Source organism: Polypterus senegalus, chromosome 13, assembly GCF_016835505.1.
Source record: "Polypterus senegalus isolate Bchr_013 chromosome 13, ASM1683550v1, whole genome shotgun sequence".
Taxonomy (NCBI): domain Eukaryota; kingdom Metazoa; phylum Chordata; class Cladistia; order Polypteriformes; family Polypteridae; genus Polypterus; species Polypterus senegalus.
In genome coordinates, this window is record NC_053166.1 from 94,232,958 (window position 1) to 94,251,817 (window position 18,860).

Below are 18,860 nucleotides of genomic sequence, written 5' to 3' on the forward strand. Positions count from 1 at the left end.
AGGAGCTAAACCTTTACAGTTTAAAAAAACAGAGATTAAGATGTGATGTGACTGAAGTGTTTAAAATCACGAATAGTCTTAGTACAGTGTTACTTTAAAATGGATTCTTCAACAAGAACACTGGGACATTGTTACAATCGTTTTAACCAAGTAGTGTGGTTGAGAGTAGGACTTTAGGGACTTTCAAATGTCAACTGCATGCTGATTTGGACAATCTAGGTGAACAGGATGGATGAGCTTATTGGGCTGATGAACTAAATGTGGCCACCTCTTTACAGCTCACAATCGCAAACCCAAACAGAAAGGAATGTGCTGCATGCAATCCAGAGAAGAAACCCATAAAGTATAATTTTTTTCTAATCAAGTTATTAGATACAATTTGAAGCTGGGTGATCTGGTGGCACAGTGGCTAGTGTTAACCCTGCAAATTTTCTGCCACTAAACACACACACATACATTTCAAAGACACATAGTTTACTGTGATTGTTGAGACTAAAGTCATCACTGAGTCAGTATTCAGCAGGTGTTAGTAAGTGTGTACCTCCTGGCTTCTGCTTTGCATATGAAACTGGCAGGATAGACACCTCCCTTGTAAACCTGGTAAAGTAAGTGAGTTTGCAAAATCAGTTATTAAGCTTTCAATACATTACAAAAATCTGCATACACAAATGAGTAATAAAACATTCTGATAAAATCTGGTAGATATCATTTGTCAAAGCTCTTGCAAAATATGTAATGGTTGTGAAAAGATATGAAACTGTAACACAGAGACTTTGCTATTAAATAACATTTCAAAGCCTTTAAGGTATAATAAGCAAGCTGTATACCCAGAAAAAAGGGGATTGATGTAATAAACTCAGAAGTCAAGAAATTGAGCATATTTTGGTAATTGCTGTTACTAGAAGACTGCGTCACACATGTGTGTGATGATATCAGCAGCAGACAATAACAACAACAATTAATTTCTTGTATAGCCCAAAATCATGCAAGGAATGCCTAAATGGGCTTTACCAAGCCCTATTTTTGACAGCACCCGGCCTTGACTCTTTAAGAAGACAAGAAAAAAAATGGAAGAAATTTTGGGTAAGCACAAAAAAATGGGGTAAATACAATACACAAAACAGAACACAAGTAATCCTCTTCACAGAACTAGAACAATCTATTATTGTCACCTTAGAAATACAATACAATATTATAAATTACAAGGCAACATGTAAGAATAGATTATACTACTCACTAAATACAGAACTATCACATATGAGGATACAGATTTGTTCAAGTACATCAAAAACAAAGTAGTAACTAATTAGCATAAATGAAAAACAACAATATCTGTCCTCCAGCCAATTGTAGATCCACGACCAGATTGCAGTAAAGGAGTCAGACAAGCCAGACACAGTGAGAGTCCTGGAGACCTCAGCCAACAAGCTGCCTCACCCCTACTGGCCATTCTACAGCTGAGTCAATGCTGGGCCAGCAAATCTGATGAAAGGAACCTCCTACCCGATGATTCCAGTGCTCCTAAATTTGAAATGATTTTTCCATAGGTTTGCAAAGCTTTTGTAAAACAGTGCAAAGCTATTTTTGGTGTGGTCTGAATAAATTAAAATATGTTAAAAATTGTTAATTTTTTATTAAGTAAATCTATACTTTGGTTTTCGTATTTAAATCACAATGTTACCACAATATCATAGCAGCATAATTTAATCAACCTCTGAATCAATCAAAAATTATAATTAGTGGCATTTTTGACATAAAAATTCTGGTAGGACTACATGGATACAGGAGAGAAATGCTGTCACCCGAGAAGCTGTGCTGTGGGTGTGTATGTGTGTGTGTAACTCAGTAAGAAAAGATGCAGTAAATTCACTAATTAATTAAAAAAGGATACCTTTATTAGTGATGTAAATAAATAAATACACATTGTACATCATGTCTTCCTTATATGGCAACACTGGGACATCCAATCCCACCTACATCTGACTCCACCCTATTCCATGTCCAGCAGCAAGAGCTTTTAGAGAGAATTGGTGGAGCTAAGCAGCACTTACTTGAGCTGCTCAGTTCTTCAAATACATGGGTATGTGATTCTGAAAAGATCATCAAAGTTACAAGAATGGAGCCATGACGGGTTGAAGTGAGTGTGGACAGACCGATCATGAACTGAAACAGTGCTGCAGAGGAAGGTGAATGGGGGTAGCTGGCGAAGTGACACACATGGCCAGTTTCCTTTTAAAATGGTTCAATCTCACAACAATGGTTTGCGTTTAAAAGAGCACGGATGAACTGTTTTACAGTATGTGTGTAATTTCAAGATGCATATCAATACACAATACCATTTTTGGCTTGAAAAACCAGATCCAAAACATAAACGAAAACACTGACAGACACCCATAGTGGAGGCTGTAAGCAGACAAGTGAACTGGAAATGTATTCTTTACTTCAAGAGAAAAAGTCCCAAGAGTGGGTGATAAAATAACCATTTCTAGTTTTGTCATCACAAGGATGCCTCATAAATGTATATATGTGTTTGGTAGGTTTTGCATTCACCTTTGGACTTACTATCCCAATTGTAACTTACAAGAACAGGCAAGGTAATTTTTAAATGTATAAAAAATGCCTCACTTTAGAACACAAGTTTATGTGGTAAATTAGTATATACCATTATTATGAAGAAAATGCCTCGAATTGAAAAGTACCAGACTTATCCGTAAAGAGAAAAAAATGTTAGTGTTAGTTGTACTGTATAAGTAATTGCAGTGTACTGGTTTCCAAGGTCAGCACGAGGGTGGGCATTACTGTGCCTTGGCCCGGCGTCCTGTGTAGTGTATGCAAGCAGCCCAATGGCCTTTGAGAAGGGGACACTGGCCTGTGAAAACCCCAACAGGTGCTGTAGGTGCTGCTGGAACCTTATCGCATTAGTCCGTGAGAAACGCGAACGAAATTAAAGACGTCAACGTGACCAGAAGACGCACGCAGGCCAAGTTCGCTCCATTTAGTCTGTCTCTTACAGGGCGATTGCTTTTTTCCCCTAAGTTTGCGAGGAGCTGTGTTAGTATGACGCAAGGCCAGTGCAGGATTTACGTATAAGCTACACAAGCTTAGGGCCCCCGCCTTCTTGGGGCCCCCCAAAACAAATCATATTTGGCACTTACATAGAATATCTGGACTTATAAAGGGCCCCATGTCTCAAATAGCTTACGGCCTTATCAAGTCTAAATCCGGCCCTGCGCAAGGCAACAACCTGAGCCAAGCAGGTTGCCAGTAAATCACAGCACAAATGATCACGCTGATCAACATCCATCCTAACTGGAACGTCTAAGTGGCATTAGATCAACAACATTTATTTATTTATATAGCACATTTTCATACAAAAAATGTAGCTCAAAGTGCTTTACATAATGAAGAATAGAAAAATAAAAGACACATTAAGAAAATAAAATAAGTCAACATTAATTAACATAGAATAAACCAGACTAACTGGAGAATGGCTATGTTCAGAACGTGCAAAGTAAGTGAATGGAAGCCATGCTTCATGTTCCCTACCAGTGTGCCAGCTGGAATTGCAGGGACAGACAGACACCTCATCAAGATCTTGCAAATTTTGATTGAATACACACAAATGTTGAGAGAACACGGACTCGCAGAATTTGTGTCATACTTTCAGGAGTTATCAATCAATCTTACAGCGTTATTGTGAAAATCTAAGGATGTTTCCAGGGTATGCATGTGCAGAACACTGCGGTAAACTTAGAAAGTTAAAGCAACATCCATTCGTGTATTTTAAATTGAATGAGATTACTACTTCACAAAATATGCTTATCCAAAATACAGGTGCAGTTCTATGCACTTGCCGTGGAAAAAAAGGTACACGAAGCAACTAATTGACAGAAGTTGTAAAACAAGCAACGACCACAGACGTCAGGGTAAATTTTAGGTCTCTGCTGATTACAAGGTTCGCTAAAGAAAACACGATGGGGTAAATCGTTAGACAAGCTCTAGTTTTCGCGGTCCATCCCAGAAAAACAGATGAACACAAAGAGCAAAACAAGATGAAACATAAACCCGAAGTGGTTAAGGTCAGCAGTCACCTCCTGCGCAGAGCCCATTGTTACACACGTAAAAATGCATTCCTTGATGCTTACAAAGTGCAGTGCCGCTCCGTAATCTTGCCAAATGAGTACCTGTGCGCGCCGCAGTGCCGGCTGCGGGTCCGAAGTGCTCATTAAACAAGCGCCCGGTACGTGGGAGGCGGCTTTACCTGGACAGCTACTTAAACCGTGACGCTGCTGGCGAGACAAGCGGGTGCCGGACAGCGAAACGGCGTATCAAAGTGCTCCTCCAACCTTAAATGATGAGTTTTAAGCATGTGGAAGAGAAGCACAATGTATTTAGACCGTAAATATGATCTGTTTCCCGTTAAAATGGGATATTCACATTTTCTTTAGTTTTTGTATAAATCAAGGGCATTCTATGCAGATACGGAGAAAATACAAAAGGGGATCATTTAATTCCCAACAACGCGGAATAAGCTGCTATTTAATGTTTTGAAGGGTCTTTATAAAGTGACCGGAAAATGCGTGGATGCGACAGTAAGGTTCGGGTGCTTTTCTCAGCAACCGCTCTTTGGATGATCGTCTTGTCCGGTCAGCATAGCAAAGCGGAGGCACGAGTTTTGAAACTTGTGATCGCGGTAAGTGAAATATTAAGATTTTCACCTTTCTCCAGTTGCGATGTTTCAATCTGAAAACCCAAACAGACATTCAAACGAGTGAATACATATAAATTAATTATGAACTGATTTAGTGTTAAACTTGAGCGAAAATGTAATTCCTGCGATTTATATCAAGGGAGCTTGGAGATGGATGGAGGGTCTTAATGAATTTCAAATGAAATCTGATTAGATTTATTATGATTGAGCTAGCAGTACTTAGACAAACAGACAGACAGACAGATAGATAGATAGATAGATAGATAGATAGATAGATAGATAGATAGATAGATAGATAGATAGATGGTAGCTTACTACCAACAACTGACATAAACATGAACACGACATCTAGCACTGAATGTAGCATATTGTACATATTCAATACTTTATATACAAGAAATAATCGTTTACTTGTCACTAGTTGTAAATAACTGTGATAATCAGTTCATTTTACCAATCCCAAGTACATTATTGTGCTTTCCACTTTTTGCAAGTTAGCCTTGGATTTATGTGTTCTGTCAGCACAGGGTTATTTGAAGGCTACAATAATATGACAGATCACTTACTCACTGTGAGACCGAAGAATGTACAGAGTCTTCAGATATGAAGGCTGAAAATAAACTGTTCAAGGTACAGATACCGCAAAGATAGCATTTGTTGTGCCACCTAGTGGTTAGGAGTTATTTTTTTAAATGAACCTGATTTAAAATCTTTCTTTCTTTCTAGTTCGGAATGTGTCGTCTCTAATGAAATCTTGCTATTAGTATTGCTTTGAATAAAAGATGGTCACATTGTTCAATGAACGCATTGCCCCTCTTTCCTTAACTTGTCGTTTCAGGTATTTCGACATGGTGATCGCTCCCCGATTGAAGCATACCCGACTGATCCTCACAAGGAAAGCGTTTGGCCGCAGGGCTTTGGCCAGCTCACCGAAGTAAGACAGCTCTCGGGCGTTAACATACATTTCTGCGCCGATTTCTTGGGAGAGCTTCAGGGTGCTCCACAACTGAAAGTGTGATTCAGCCTCAGCTGCCTGGATTGTGTTTCATATTTCCAAGGAAGGAGGCTTAATGTTTTAGTTGCTTTTCACATTTATGACGTCTTAAAAAAGTGAGAAATGCCTATAAACTAATACAAGGGAAGATGCATTTTAACTATAGGCGCGTGGGGTAAATTCTTTTGCGACTCTGAAATGACTCGGTTTGAGTTAGTCATGTCATGTACATTATGATTTGGGCTCGTTATGCTCTCATTATTCCTAAAATATTTTCCAGTTTACCCGTGATTAAGCTAAACAGGTTCAGGAAATGCATCATTATGGATCATAATTCCACACTTACAGTAGGTTCAGAGGTGTAAAAATCCCTTATGGATCCCACATGTGTTTTATATAAGGTTCCCATATGTATGGCCCATATGGGACCCATCAAGTTGTGCACTCAGGGATCATATGGAGTTCATATAGATTAGTACACTGTTACTGATTTCCTGGTAAAGGTATGCTGGGATCCAGCAAAAACCTGGGAAGTTTGGAGGTCTCAGAGGACTACATTGGGAACCCCTCATGCACTAAAGCTTGAAGCAGTCTTTTTAATTAATGAAAGATTTATTAACTTATGTTTACTTTTTTGGCTGGCACCTTTATTCAAGGCAGCTTAAAAACTTTGAGATATATTTGATTCCATTTCTTTTGTTTTTCCAAATGGAGCACAGGCAAATGAAGTGACATTCATGATCACACAGTGTCAGTAGCAGGGTTTTAATCCACAACATCAGGGTATGAAGACTGAAGTCTTAACCGCTATACTACATTGAAAGCAATATTTTATTCAAATAACATCAGAACATTTTTTATACTTTAAAATTACATCTTCCTGTGCAAGATATTAATTTACAGTATTTTGATTTGAGTGACCTTTTTAGTATAAAATTTGGTACAATTTAAATGACATTTTGAGTTTGACAAAAGTAAAATATAAAAATGTTTTGATGATTTTTTTATGCCATCTTGTTTTAAGTGTGGTATAGTGGTTAAGAGTTTGGACTGCCATAAAACCCATATGTGGTCCGTGTAAAACTCCTATGGGTTTGCTACCTGGGTTTCTAGCTAACTTCTCTTCTGTCTTTTATACAAAGTCTTACGCATGTACAGTTTTATGATGAAACAAACTAAGACCAGATTTTCTCCATCTATGTATTCTTCAGCTCGGGATGAAGCAGCAGTATGAACTGGGAAAGTATTTAAAAAGGCGGTACACGGGTTTTCTAAGTGAAGACTACAATCGCAAAGAGGTGAGAAATTGAATTGTTGGCAGCAAAGTCCAGCTGATCTGTTGGTCACTGTGTTCAAGATCCTCTCAGTTTCAGGTTAGCTCTGTTTGAATTGGTGAGAAGGGGTGGGGCTTATGGCAGTTAGGGATTTTTTAAAAGTATTTTTTTAAGACACCCAACCAACCTGCTTTGTTTATGTGGTAAATTAGTATATACCATTATTATTAAGAAAATGCCTCGAATTGAAAAGTACCAGACTTATCCGTAAAGAGAAAAAAATGTTAGTGTTAGTTGTACTGTATAAGTAATTGCAGTGTACTGGTTTCCAAGGTCAGCACGAGGGTGGGCATTACTGTGCCTTGGCCCGGCGTCCTGTGTAGTGTATGCAAGCAGTCCAATGGCCTTTGAGAAGGGGACACTGGCCCGTGAAAACCCCAACAGGTGCTGTAGGTGCTGCTGGAACCTTACCGCATTAGTCCGTGAGAAAAGCGAACGAAATTAAAGACGTCAACGTGACCAGAAGACGCACGCAGGCCAAGTTCGCTCCATTTAGTCTGTCTCTTACAGGGCGATTGCTTTTTTTGCGAGGAGCGAGTGTTACGCAGCACCCACAGGGTGTTCGTCTTCAGCCTTTTCAAAGACGAAAAACTACATGTAAGATATGGGCCACAATAGATACAATCACATAGGATTTTTTTAGTAACCAGACCTGCCATAGCATAAAACAATCGCAAGCACTCAGCTGTGTTAGTATGACGCAAGGCAACAACCTGAGCCAAGCAGGTTGCCAGTAAATCACAGCACAAATGATCGCGCTGATCAACAGCCATCCTAACTGGAACGTCTAAGTGGCATTAGATCAACAACAACAACATTTATTTATTTATATAGCACATTTTCATACAAAAAATGTAGCTCAAAGTGCTTTACATAATGAAGAATAGAAAAATAAAAGACACAGTAAGAAAATAAAATAAGTCAACATTAATTAACATAGAATAAACCAGACTAACTGGAGAATGGCTATGTTCAGAACGTGCAAAGTAAGTGAATGGAAGCCATGCTTCATGTTCCCTACCAGTGTGCCAGCTGGAATTGCAGGGACAGACAGACACCTCATCAAGATCTTGCAAATTTTGAATGAATACACACAAATGTTGAGAGAACACGGACTCGCAGTATTTGTGTCATACTTTCAGGAGTTATCAATCAATCTTACAGCGTTATTGTGAAAATCTAAGGATGTTTCCAGGTATGCATGTGCAGAACACTGCGGTAAACTTAGAAAGTTAAAGCAACATCCATTCGTGTATTTTAAATTGAATGAGATTACAGAGTACTTCACAAAATATGCTTATCCAAAATACAGCTGATCTGTTGGTCACTGTGTTCAAGATCCTCTCAGTTTCAGGTTAGCTCTGTTTGAATTGGTGAGAAGGGGTGGGGCTTATGGCAGTTAGGGATTTTTTAAAAGTATTTTTTTAAGACACCCAACCAACCTGCTTTGTTTATGTGGTAAATTAGTATATACCATTATTATGAAGAAAATGCCTCGAATTGAAAAGTACCAGACTTATCCGTAAAGAGAAAAAAATGTTAGTGTTAGTTGTACTGTATAAGTAATTGCAGTGTACTGGTTTCCAAGGTCAGCACGAGGGTGGGCATTACTGTGCCTTGGCCCGGCGTCCTGTGTAGTGTATGCAAGCAGTCCAATGGCCTTTGAGAAGGGGACACTGGCCCGTGAAAACCCCAACAGGTGCTGTAGGTGCTGCTGGAACCTTATCGCATTAGTCCGTGAGAAAAGCGAACGAAATTAAAGACGTCAACGTGACCAGAAGACGCACGCAGGCCAAGTTCGCTCCATTTAGTCTGTCTCTTACAGGGCGATTGCTTTTTTTGCGAGGAGCGAGTGTTACGCAGCACCCACAGGGTGTTCGTCTTCAGCCTTTTCAAAGACGAAAAACTACATGTAAGATATGGGCCACAATAGATACAATCACATAGGATTTTTTTAGTAACCAGACCTGCCATAGCATAAAACAATCGCAAGCACTCAGCTGTGTTAGTATGACGCAAGGCAACAACCTGAGCCAAGCAGGTTGCCAGTAAATCACAGCACAAATGATCGCGCTGATCAACAGCCATCCTAACTGGAACGTCTAAGTGGCATTAGATCAACAACAACATTTATTTATTTATATAGCACATTTTCATACAAAAAATGTAGCTCAAAGTGCTTTACATAATGAAGAATAGAAAAATAAAAGACACAGTAAGAAAATAAAATAAGTCAACATTAGTTAACATAGAATAAACCAGACTAACTGGAGAATGGCTATGTTCAGAACGTGCAAAGTAAGTGAATGGAAGCCATGCTTCATGTTCCCTACCAGTGTGCCAGCTGGAATTGCAGGGACAGACAGACACCTCATCAAGATCTTGCAAATTTTGATTGAATACACACAAATGTTGAGAGAACACGGACTCGCAGTATTTGTGTCATACTTTCAGGAGTTATCAATCAGTCTTACAGCGTTATTGTGAAAATCTAAGGATGTTTCCAGGTATGCATGTGCAGAACACTGCGGTAAACGTAGAAAGTTAAAGCAACAACCATTCGTGTATTTTAAATTGAATGAGATTACAGAGTACTTCACAAAATATGCTTATCCAAAATACAGCTGATCTGTTGGTCACTGTGTTCAAGATCCTCTCAGTTTCAGGTTAGCTCTGTTTGAATTGGTGAGAAGGGGTGGGGGTTATGGCAGTTAGGGATTTTTTTAAAGTATTTTTTTAGGACACCCAACCAACCTGCTTTGTTGAGATTCAGAGAGAGACAATCAATTTAACAAACTGTGAAAAATAGAAAGAAAACTTCATTTTTGTTTTAAAATAGCTTTTACTTGGCAAATGTGCAATTGTGATACTGATGTTTCAGCTTAACATGCCAACTTGAGGTTTTGACTCATTAAAGTGAGTTGAGGGAAACCTATACTGCATTTTTGATGCTATCTATTATATAACAGTTTGGAAAGTTTTGTGGACCAATCAGCCTGAGATTTAAAAATGAGATATCTTTTTTATCAGTAAATTAATATAAGCTGAACATTTTGACTAAAAAGTCTTTCATTCTTGTCCTTTTCACCATGATCAGGTTTTTGTACGTAGCACAGACTATGACCGTACCTTGATGAGCGCACAAGCCAACTTGGCTGGCTTGTATCCACCAAAAAAATCTCACCCAGTGTCGCCAGGCCTCACATGGCAGCCTATTCCTGTACACACTGTCCCCACCACCCAAGATAAGGTATTTTTTTTTCTTGGGTCTGCTTTAATTTCTTTTCTATTTCTAAAGCAGTTCAGAGTTTTCTCAGCCAATTGTGCTATGTTGATTGAATAATATGTATACAGTATACTCTTACGCAGTGTACTTTGTTTTTTTTAGCTGCTGAAAACACCCAGCAAACACTGCCCTCGATTCCGAGAGTTGATGGCAGACACGTTCAAGACTGATGCGTACCAGCAGATTATACACTCCTATAAGGTAAGTGAGCAGTATGCACACTCCCATAAGGTGGGTGAGCAGAGCCATGGATGTCAATGTGATTCCTCATCCTTCACACAAATGTTTTGTGCAAATACAGTTTAGAATACACAACTTTTCTACATAAAAGTCAGCAGGTCATTGATTGAATATGCATTGTAAATTGATGAAAATTCTCTGCACATTTCAAACGGTCACTGTTTTTATTGATTTGGCTTTATCTATCGAGGTTAGCCAGCTATTAATTGGCTTTTATTTTGCATTTGATAGTTTGTGCATTCACATTGCCTCAAACTATGAAGTGTCACTGTTAAAAAACAAGTAATAAGTGGAAATGTTCACAGTACCTTGTATAACAGAGAGACAAGACAACGTAGATGTAGTACACTATGGTCAGTTAGCAAAGAACAATTAGTCATTGGTACTGGATGGTGGAGTATGAAAAGATGTTCCAAGTCTCTATTAAAAACTGGTTACAACATGGAGCTGGGCACTGCTTCTTCTTTAGTAGCCATTTCACTTTACTGTACGGCACATAGAGGACACAGGTCTTCACTAAATACCCATTAGATGATAAAATGGAATTGATGCTAAAAATAAACACTTGGCTACACATATTCATAATTTAGATGTTCAACTAAATAAACCAATTAGCTACTGGATCTTGAATACATTCCCAAGTTTCTATATCTGAATCCATATCTACTGTACCTTCCCAAAGTAATCAAACCACTTCACCGTTTGCACATTTTACTGTATTTGCAGCCTTGTGCTAAAATCATTCACATTAATTTTTTTCCCTCATTAAGCAACTCTCAATACCCCAGAATCACAACACAAAAACAAAATTTTAGAAATTGTTGGAAATTTATAAAAAAAATAAAAAGCTAATATATCATATTAACACAAGTATTCAGACCCTTTACTTAGTTGAAGTACCAATGGCAAAAATTACAGCCTGGAGTCTTTTTTCGGTATAATGCAACAAGTTTCCCTGACTTGTATTTGGGGATTTTTTTGCCTTTCTTGTCTGCAGATTGTTTCAAGCTTTTTCAGATTAGATGAAGACCGTTGGTGGACAACTATTTTCAGGTCTCTCAGGAGACGGTCAATTAGATTCAAGTGTGGGCTCTGTTTGGGCCACTCAAGGACATTCAGTGAGTTAACTCTAAGCCACTCCTGTGTTGTCTTTGCCTTGTACCTTGGATCATTGTTGGAAGGTGAACCTTTGGCCCAGTCTGAGGTGCAGAGTATTCTGGAGTAGGTTTTATTTTAGGATATTTCTATTCTTTACTCTGTTTAGCTTTATGTAAACCATGACTAGTTTCCCAGTCCCTGCTACAAAAAACAATCCTATGGCAACATGCTCGCACCCCCATGCTTCACTTTTGGAATGATATTGTGCAGGAGATGAGTGGTGCCTGGTTTCCTCCACATGTGATGGTTATAGTTGAGGATAAGAATTCAATTTTGGTTTCATCATATGAGAGATATACTTTCTTATAGTCCAAGAGTCCTTTAAGTGTCTTTTTGCAAACAGGCTTTCATGTATCATGTGGCCACTCTGCCATAAAACTCAGATTGTTGGAATCCGCAGTGGTGGTTGTCCTTCTGAAGTTTCCCTTATCTCAATACACCTTCTCTGGAGCCCAGCCAGAGTAACTACTGGGTTCTTGGTCACCTCTCTTACCATGACCCTTCTCCCCAGATTGCTTGATTTGGACAGGCAGCCAGCTCTAGACAGAGTTACAGTTGTTGCAAACTTAATTCACTTTAAGAATTATGGAGGACACTGAACTCTTGGGAAACTTCAGTGCTGCAGAAATCATTTTGTAGCCTTCCCCCAAATCTGTGCCTTGGCACAATCCAGTGTCTAAGCTCTGTAGGCAATATCTTTGACCTCATGGCTTAGTTTTTGCTCTGATACACAATGGCAACTGTGGCAACTTCTGTAGACAATTATGTGCAATCAAGTTAGCCACAGGTAGACTCCAAACAAGGCATAGAAACATCTCATTGATGATCAACAGAAATAGCTGCACCAGAGAAAAAATTCAAGTGTCACAGCAAAGGGTCTGAATACTTGTATGAATATGATGTTTACGTTTTTTTCTAATAAATCTGCAAAAGTCCTAAAATCCTGTTTTCACTCTGTCATGCTGGGGTATTGAGTGTTTTTTGATAAGGGAAAAAATGAATTTTAAGACGATTTTAACATAAGGCTGCAACATAACAAAATGTAAAAAACAGTGAAGGGGTCGGAATAATTTCTAAAGGCATGTATATATATCTATAATATCTATATTTTTATCTATATTTATAGTACTGTATGTCCATATCTATGTGTAACATCTACAGTATATCTAACTGTAGGAAGATGTAGATTGAGTAGACACTATAGATCTTGCTGTTTAGAGCTGTACCTGGCTGCTGCTTATTAACTAAAGAACTTAAATCTTCCATACGTACAGTATTCACAATTTTAACCATACCCTAGCTGGGAGCTTGGGCTGTCTACTTACTATTTTATTCACTTACTTTGATCATTGCAGCTGGATGACTTAAGTAAATGTGCAGAGTATTAAATATGAAGCAACACCAACCCAACAAATTAATTCAGAAAAGGCAAATCAAAAAAGATTGTGATGAGGGAACTGCTAACTACAGAGAATATGTGCTCTGGCTATTGTCCAGATGCTAAATGCCTTCAATATTTATGTCAGTCAGTCAGTCATCATCCAACCCACTATATCCTAACACAGGGTCACAGGGGTCTTCTGGAACCCATCCCAACCAACACAGGAACAAATCCCAGGCAGGGCGCCAGCCCACCACAGGACACACACACACCCACACCAAACACACACTAGGGACAATTTAGGATCTATAGCCTGAATGCCTTTGGACTCTGGGAGGAAACCGGAGCACCCAGAGAAAACCCATGCAGACATAGGGAGAACATGCAACCTCCACGCAGGGAGGACCCAGGAAGTGAACCCGGGTCTCCTAACTGCTAGGCAGCAGTGCTACCACTGTGCTACCCTTAATATCTATGTGATGAACTTAAAACAAATTACTATAAAATGCCCCTCTCTTGCTGGTTGCTGCAAATGGTCACTGCAGCATGACTTGACACCACCTCCAGACACTGTCCTGAGGAGTCTAGTGATAAAGAGAAACTGTGGAGGCAAGGAGTCAGCAAGTGTTCTTTTGTAGTCTGACAGGATTTTACAAAAAAACCCTGAACTGAAAACAGCAGGTGAGTCAGCCAGATTCTGACACAGATGCAGACCCAGAGGGAAGCACGCATGCAGACACCTCATGACATACAGATCCCCATGTTTTACTTTCAAATATGTGTTATCATATTCATTAATTATATGCAGCTCTTTGCACATCTCCCCCGCCACCTCTCCTTGTCTGCGCGGTGCCCTTTGTCCCTTTCAAGCATAATTACAGTGAAAGGAAAGCTTACGTTTTCACAGATCTTGGCTTTGTGTTTTAGTTTTCTTCCTTTTATCTTGCTCACCTGCTCAAAATTTTCAATACCCTTGTCTTTATTTTCAAATTTTTCTCTTTTATATCTGTTTTATTCTTTCCCTTTTCTCTTTTGCCACCTTTGTGTCTGAAGATGGTTTAAGTGAAATGTTTAAAATGCAATTATAACTTACTTTTGTGATACAGTCATTTTTCGCACTCTTCATTGCCCAGTGGACACATTGCACTCATATCTTTTTTTTTAGGTCTTTTCTTCAGTTATAGTTCAGTATTCAAACCCATTCAGCCTTGTGTTTTCTAGCCTACTTAATCAGATTACATGGTTGTAATGGGTGCTAATTTAGGACCATCAGATGCAAAGCAAGACCCAACTCTGACTGTGAAATTACTCCATTAAAAAGGATACTAAAACAGGATAATTTTGAAGTTACCACTTATATAAAGTATCTCACATACTGCAGCTTATGGATATTGCAGAAAAACAGAGCACTGGGAAAAACATCATGTGTTGCTGAAATAACATAGCAACTCCACACATGCTGTGACAAAGGCAGACTTGTGAGGCAAAAGGCCCCAATCTCTACACCATTTTTCAAAGTTACATAACAATTTCAAACCCACTTAGTCCAATTCAAGTTCACGGCTGATCATAACAGCATGAAACGCTAACCATAGAAAGCATGCCAGATCATCACAGGGCACACGCTGAGTCAATCTGAAATCATTAATGAACCTAACACACATCTCTGGAATGTGAGATGAACACTGGGGCACTATTTGAGAAACATACAATGCTGTGAAAATATGCAAACTCCAAATAGTGAATGACCATGCATGACATTCAAGCCTAGAATGCTCACTTATGAGGCAGCAGAACTAACTACTGTGCCACCATACCACATTCTCTTCAGTTAGCCAATCTTTGTTTTATGTAACAGCGCTTTTCTCATTTATTAGAACACTATGCTGGTATAGTGGATAACAACACCAGAGATTCACTCTAAACCTGCAGCCTTGAGAAGCATAAGGGTATTTCATATTCTGCAAAATGAGGATCATTGAAAGACTGCTAGCAACATGTCATGTTTCTCTTCTCTTGCAGGATTTTATTCACGACCTGTCCAATCACACAGGTTACTCAATGGACAAATTAGTTCTGCGCAAGGTGTGGAAAGTGTATGATGCACTGCTCTGTGAGGTATTCACTTCTGAGCTGCCTGAGATGTCATTTAAGGGCAACCACTTTTCATTTTGTCTAACACATGACATGTCCATTGCTCTCCTTCTTATTAGGAATCTTTCTTTTCTTTCTTTTTACTTTTCTTTACCTAGAAATCTCACAACCTCACTCTCCCTGAATGGGCAACTACCTCAGTTATAGCTACACTGGAAGAGATTGCCTCTTTTGAGGTTGTTTCAAGCATCATCCACCACCGGAGGGAGGAGAAAGCCAGACTGGCAGGAGGTGAGTCACACTGGGTATAATGGGCAGAAGTCCACAGTTACCATTTTAGCAATCACAATCAGGCTGTAGCATGCATCATAGGCTCTCTGTTGCTTTTCCTAATGCATCACTTGAGAACGGACAAGTCAAAACTAATAATTGATGGCCTTCATGATTAACAGTATCCCAGTATGCCTTAACCACAATGTTACCCATCTTAGACAAATTTACAATCTCAGTGTTTACAGAATACAATCAATAAATCGGTTTATATTGTGTATAATGTAATTGATAGCAATCACAAACCATGAACTACTTTATAAAGTAGAAAGGCAAATGGAAACAATATTCAAAAATGAATAAAACGTTACATAATCAAATATCATGGAGTTATTCATTCATCCATCTATGTTCTGTTCCAATTTCACTGGGAACAAAGTAAATGACAATACATTGTAGGAAAGCCTTTCATCGCAGAATACTCCAGCCACACTCATATTAGACCACATTAAATTATGAAAAGAAACTAGAGGAATATGTACTCCAGGAGTTGAACCTAGGTCCTTGGAGCCATGGAGCAGTAAAAGCACCAACCACTGGGTCACCATCATTGATTCATGTGCTTCCTTAGTTATTAGTGTGTTACATGTCACAAGTGGAATTCATCATTTTGACAAGAAAAATCATCTGTTGAAAAACATGTCTGTTAGCACAAAGATGTATACCTAAGTCACTCATGTCCCAAGGCTGCATCTTCATATTGCATGCCTTTGACATTTTATGCAAGATTGCTGTCCAGGGTTGAAATGTCATTAATGGTACTGGTGCATCTCAGCTATATTGCATTCACAGAACAGTTTGAATTTAATGCCTTTCAAAATATGATTACAAATTCACAGTTATTGCAGAAAATGTATCTGGATCTCTCCAATCTAGAAGAGCTGCTTACCACCATCTCTTTCCTCCTTCAATGCAGGGGTTCTGCTTGATGCGATTCTGAGGAATTTTTCCAGCGCTGTGAAGCGTGCCAGTCCCCTGAAGCTCATCTTGTACTCTGCTGTAAGGTGCCATCACCATCTTTTGCATTCAGTTGCTTGTAATTCTCTATAGATTAACTCCTTGTCTTCCTTGCTCTCCAGCATGACTCCACCATTATAACCCTTCATGCAGCCCTTAATATCTACAATGGCCGACTGCCTCCATATGCTGCTTGCCAGCTATTTGAGTTTTACCAAGAAGAAGATGAGTAAGTTTTCTTCAAGTCCCACATCTTCCCAACCTCCACCCCCTTGATAACACTTACCATATCCATTGTTTGGATCTTCATATCTATGTTTTTTCCTAGTTCATACAGTGTTGGGCTTTTCTATCGGAATGACTCCTCGCTTGATGCTCATGAACTCATTCTGCCCGGCTGCACCTCACCCTGTCCACTAGATCAGTTCACAGACCTAACCAGGAGTGTCATTGCTACTAACTGGGAAGAAGAGTGTGGCACAGCACAAAATGTGACTCCTTCAGGTGAACATCTCAAGATTAGATTGAAATGTAATAACAAGAGCAAATACAACCATTCAGAGGCAACCTTCAGGCTATCATTAGCCATTAGCTACAGTGTTGGTCAGCTTTTAAGAAAGGGGTGCATAACAATTAAAAGCCTTAGATAAATTAATATATGCTGCTTGGATAGGCCAATGACTCCTTGAATGGTCTATACCACTCGTAAAGGTTAAGAATAATCAATACACTGTATCAAACATTTGAAGCAAAGCAGTAGTTTGAATGAAATCATGCAAAATCAGAAAAACCCCAGCATATCTGGCTTTACCTGAGAGGGAATGTAGACTCAGATATTGAACTTAATAGGAAGAATGTGTCTTCATAATCAGATTGCAACATAAATTCAAATCAAACACTTATTGTAGGAAACATAGCCATGATGGACTGAAAGAATAATGAGTGTAATGGTGTCCAGTCCAGCCAGTTGAGTCTGATCAAAGCTGCATTTCTCTCTGCAGGGCTGGTCCTGGGTCTTTCAATCACTGTTGGATTCCTTGCAGTTGTACTGTTAGGAATGGGAGCTGCACTGCTCTACAGAAGAAGAGGTTATGAGGCTGTCAGCAAGTGATACAGAAATTTGCAGTGGAAACAGGAGGCAGGATGTGCCTGCAACTCAGTTGACTTCAAATAAAGAAACTGTGGGAAAACCTTCTTCATTCTCATCATCCATCCCTGGGAGACTTGCCAGATGTTCACAACTCAAGCTTAGTGAGTGAAGAAATCAAACATCAAACATGCCTGTGAAGAGCACTGAAACTCATTTAGGGCTGTATTAAAATGTAATAAGAACACAAACGTGAGACACAAAACATGAACTACAGATACTGTATATGTATAACATGTATATATGGCATAACATTCAGAAGCATTCGAGTATGTTGTAAGTAACCAATGGAGATTTTGAAATTTTGTTAGTTACTTCTTTCAGGAGTCAGTAGTCACATTTTTGAGTTTTAAATATTTTTTGGAACAATGAATAATATTCAAAAATAATAGTGATAATATAAAGCAATTAAATTTGTTAGTAGAATACATTAAAATGCGCCTTTTAACATGTACTTTACATTATGATGTAGTTATAAAAATAGCCCAGATTTGTTAGTTGTGGCTCAATAGCTTTGATAGACAGTAGATTCCAATTAATGTGATGCAAAGATGGCATCAATTGATGTGCTACTGGTAGCTATTGGTTGTGGAGGATCTGTGACAACTGTAAATTCAATTTTCTTACACATAAAAGAAGAGAACTGATATGGTGTACAAAAGACTTGCGTGCGTGTCTTTCTCTGCATTTGACTCACTTAGATTGGTGTTCCATCTTGCCTTCAGGAGTGGCTGTCAGATGAATAAAAAAGGAGAAATTACTAAATATTCAAGTTCAAGTGACCTCCATTAAGATAAATAAGAAATGGTAAACTAATCTATAACAGAAGTCACTCAGAATGTTTCTCTGACTTAAACAGGTTTGCAAATTCATCAGTGCTTTTCAAGGTAAGATTTCGGAACTTTGTACAGTGCACTTTATTTGAGATAGGTCAACAATAATTTAACTTTTCCAACAAATGTGCCAAATTTCAACAAAATCGGTTCACTGTGAGCCGTGTTGCTTCATATGAACAGACAGACATGGCAGGAGGCAGGTGATGCTTTTTGTTTTATATGTTTACAAACCAGAAAATAACTTATGCTACAAATTAGGCGGCTAGTCCATCACAAGACATACATACAGGTCATTACACACAATCCACAATCAATTTAGGCAGCACGGGCACCTCAACACCGGGTCAAGAAGAAATTTTGCATAAAGATCAATAGATAATCCAATCCAGTTA

General features: G+C 38.8%; 1 protein-coding gene across 1 annotated transcript; it reads left to right on the forward strand.

The window, feature by feature from the left end:
• The first annotated feature begins 4,287 nt into the window (after positions 1-4,287).
• LOC120542950 (testicular acid phosphatase homolog) lies at positions 4,288-18,293 on the forward strand. The gene is made up of 11 exons (XM_039775714.1): positions 4,288-4,693; positions 5,550-5,645; positions 6,917-7,003; positions 10,137-10,289; positions 10,428-10,526; positions 15,127-15,222; positions 15,357-15,489; positions 16,445-16,527; positions 16,608-16,714; positions 16,814-16,989; positions 17,487-18,293. The coding sequence occupies exons 1-11, from the start codon at positions 4,577-4,579 to the stop codon at positions 17,594-17,596; spliced, it is 1,257 nt and encodes a 418-aa protein (XP_039631648.1). The 5' UTR covers positions 4,288-4,576; the 3' UTR covers positions 17,597-18,293.
• Positions 18,294-18,860: the final 567 nt, after the last annotated feature.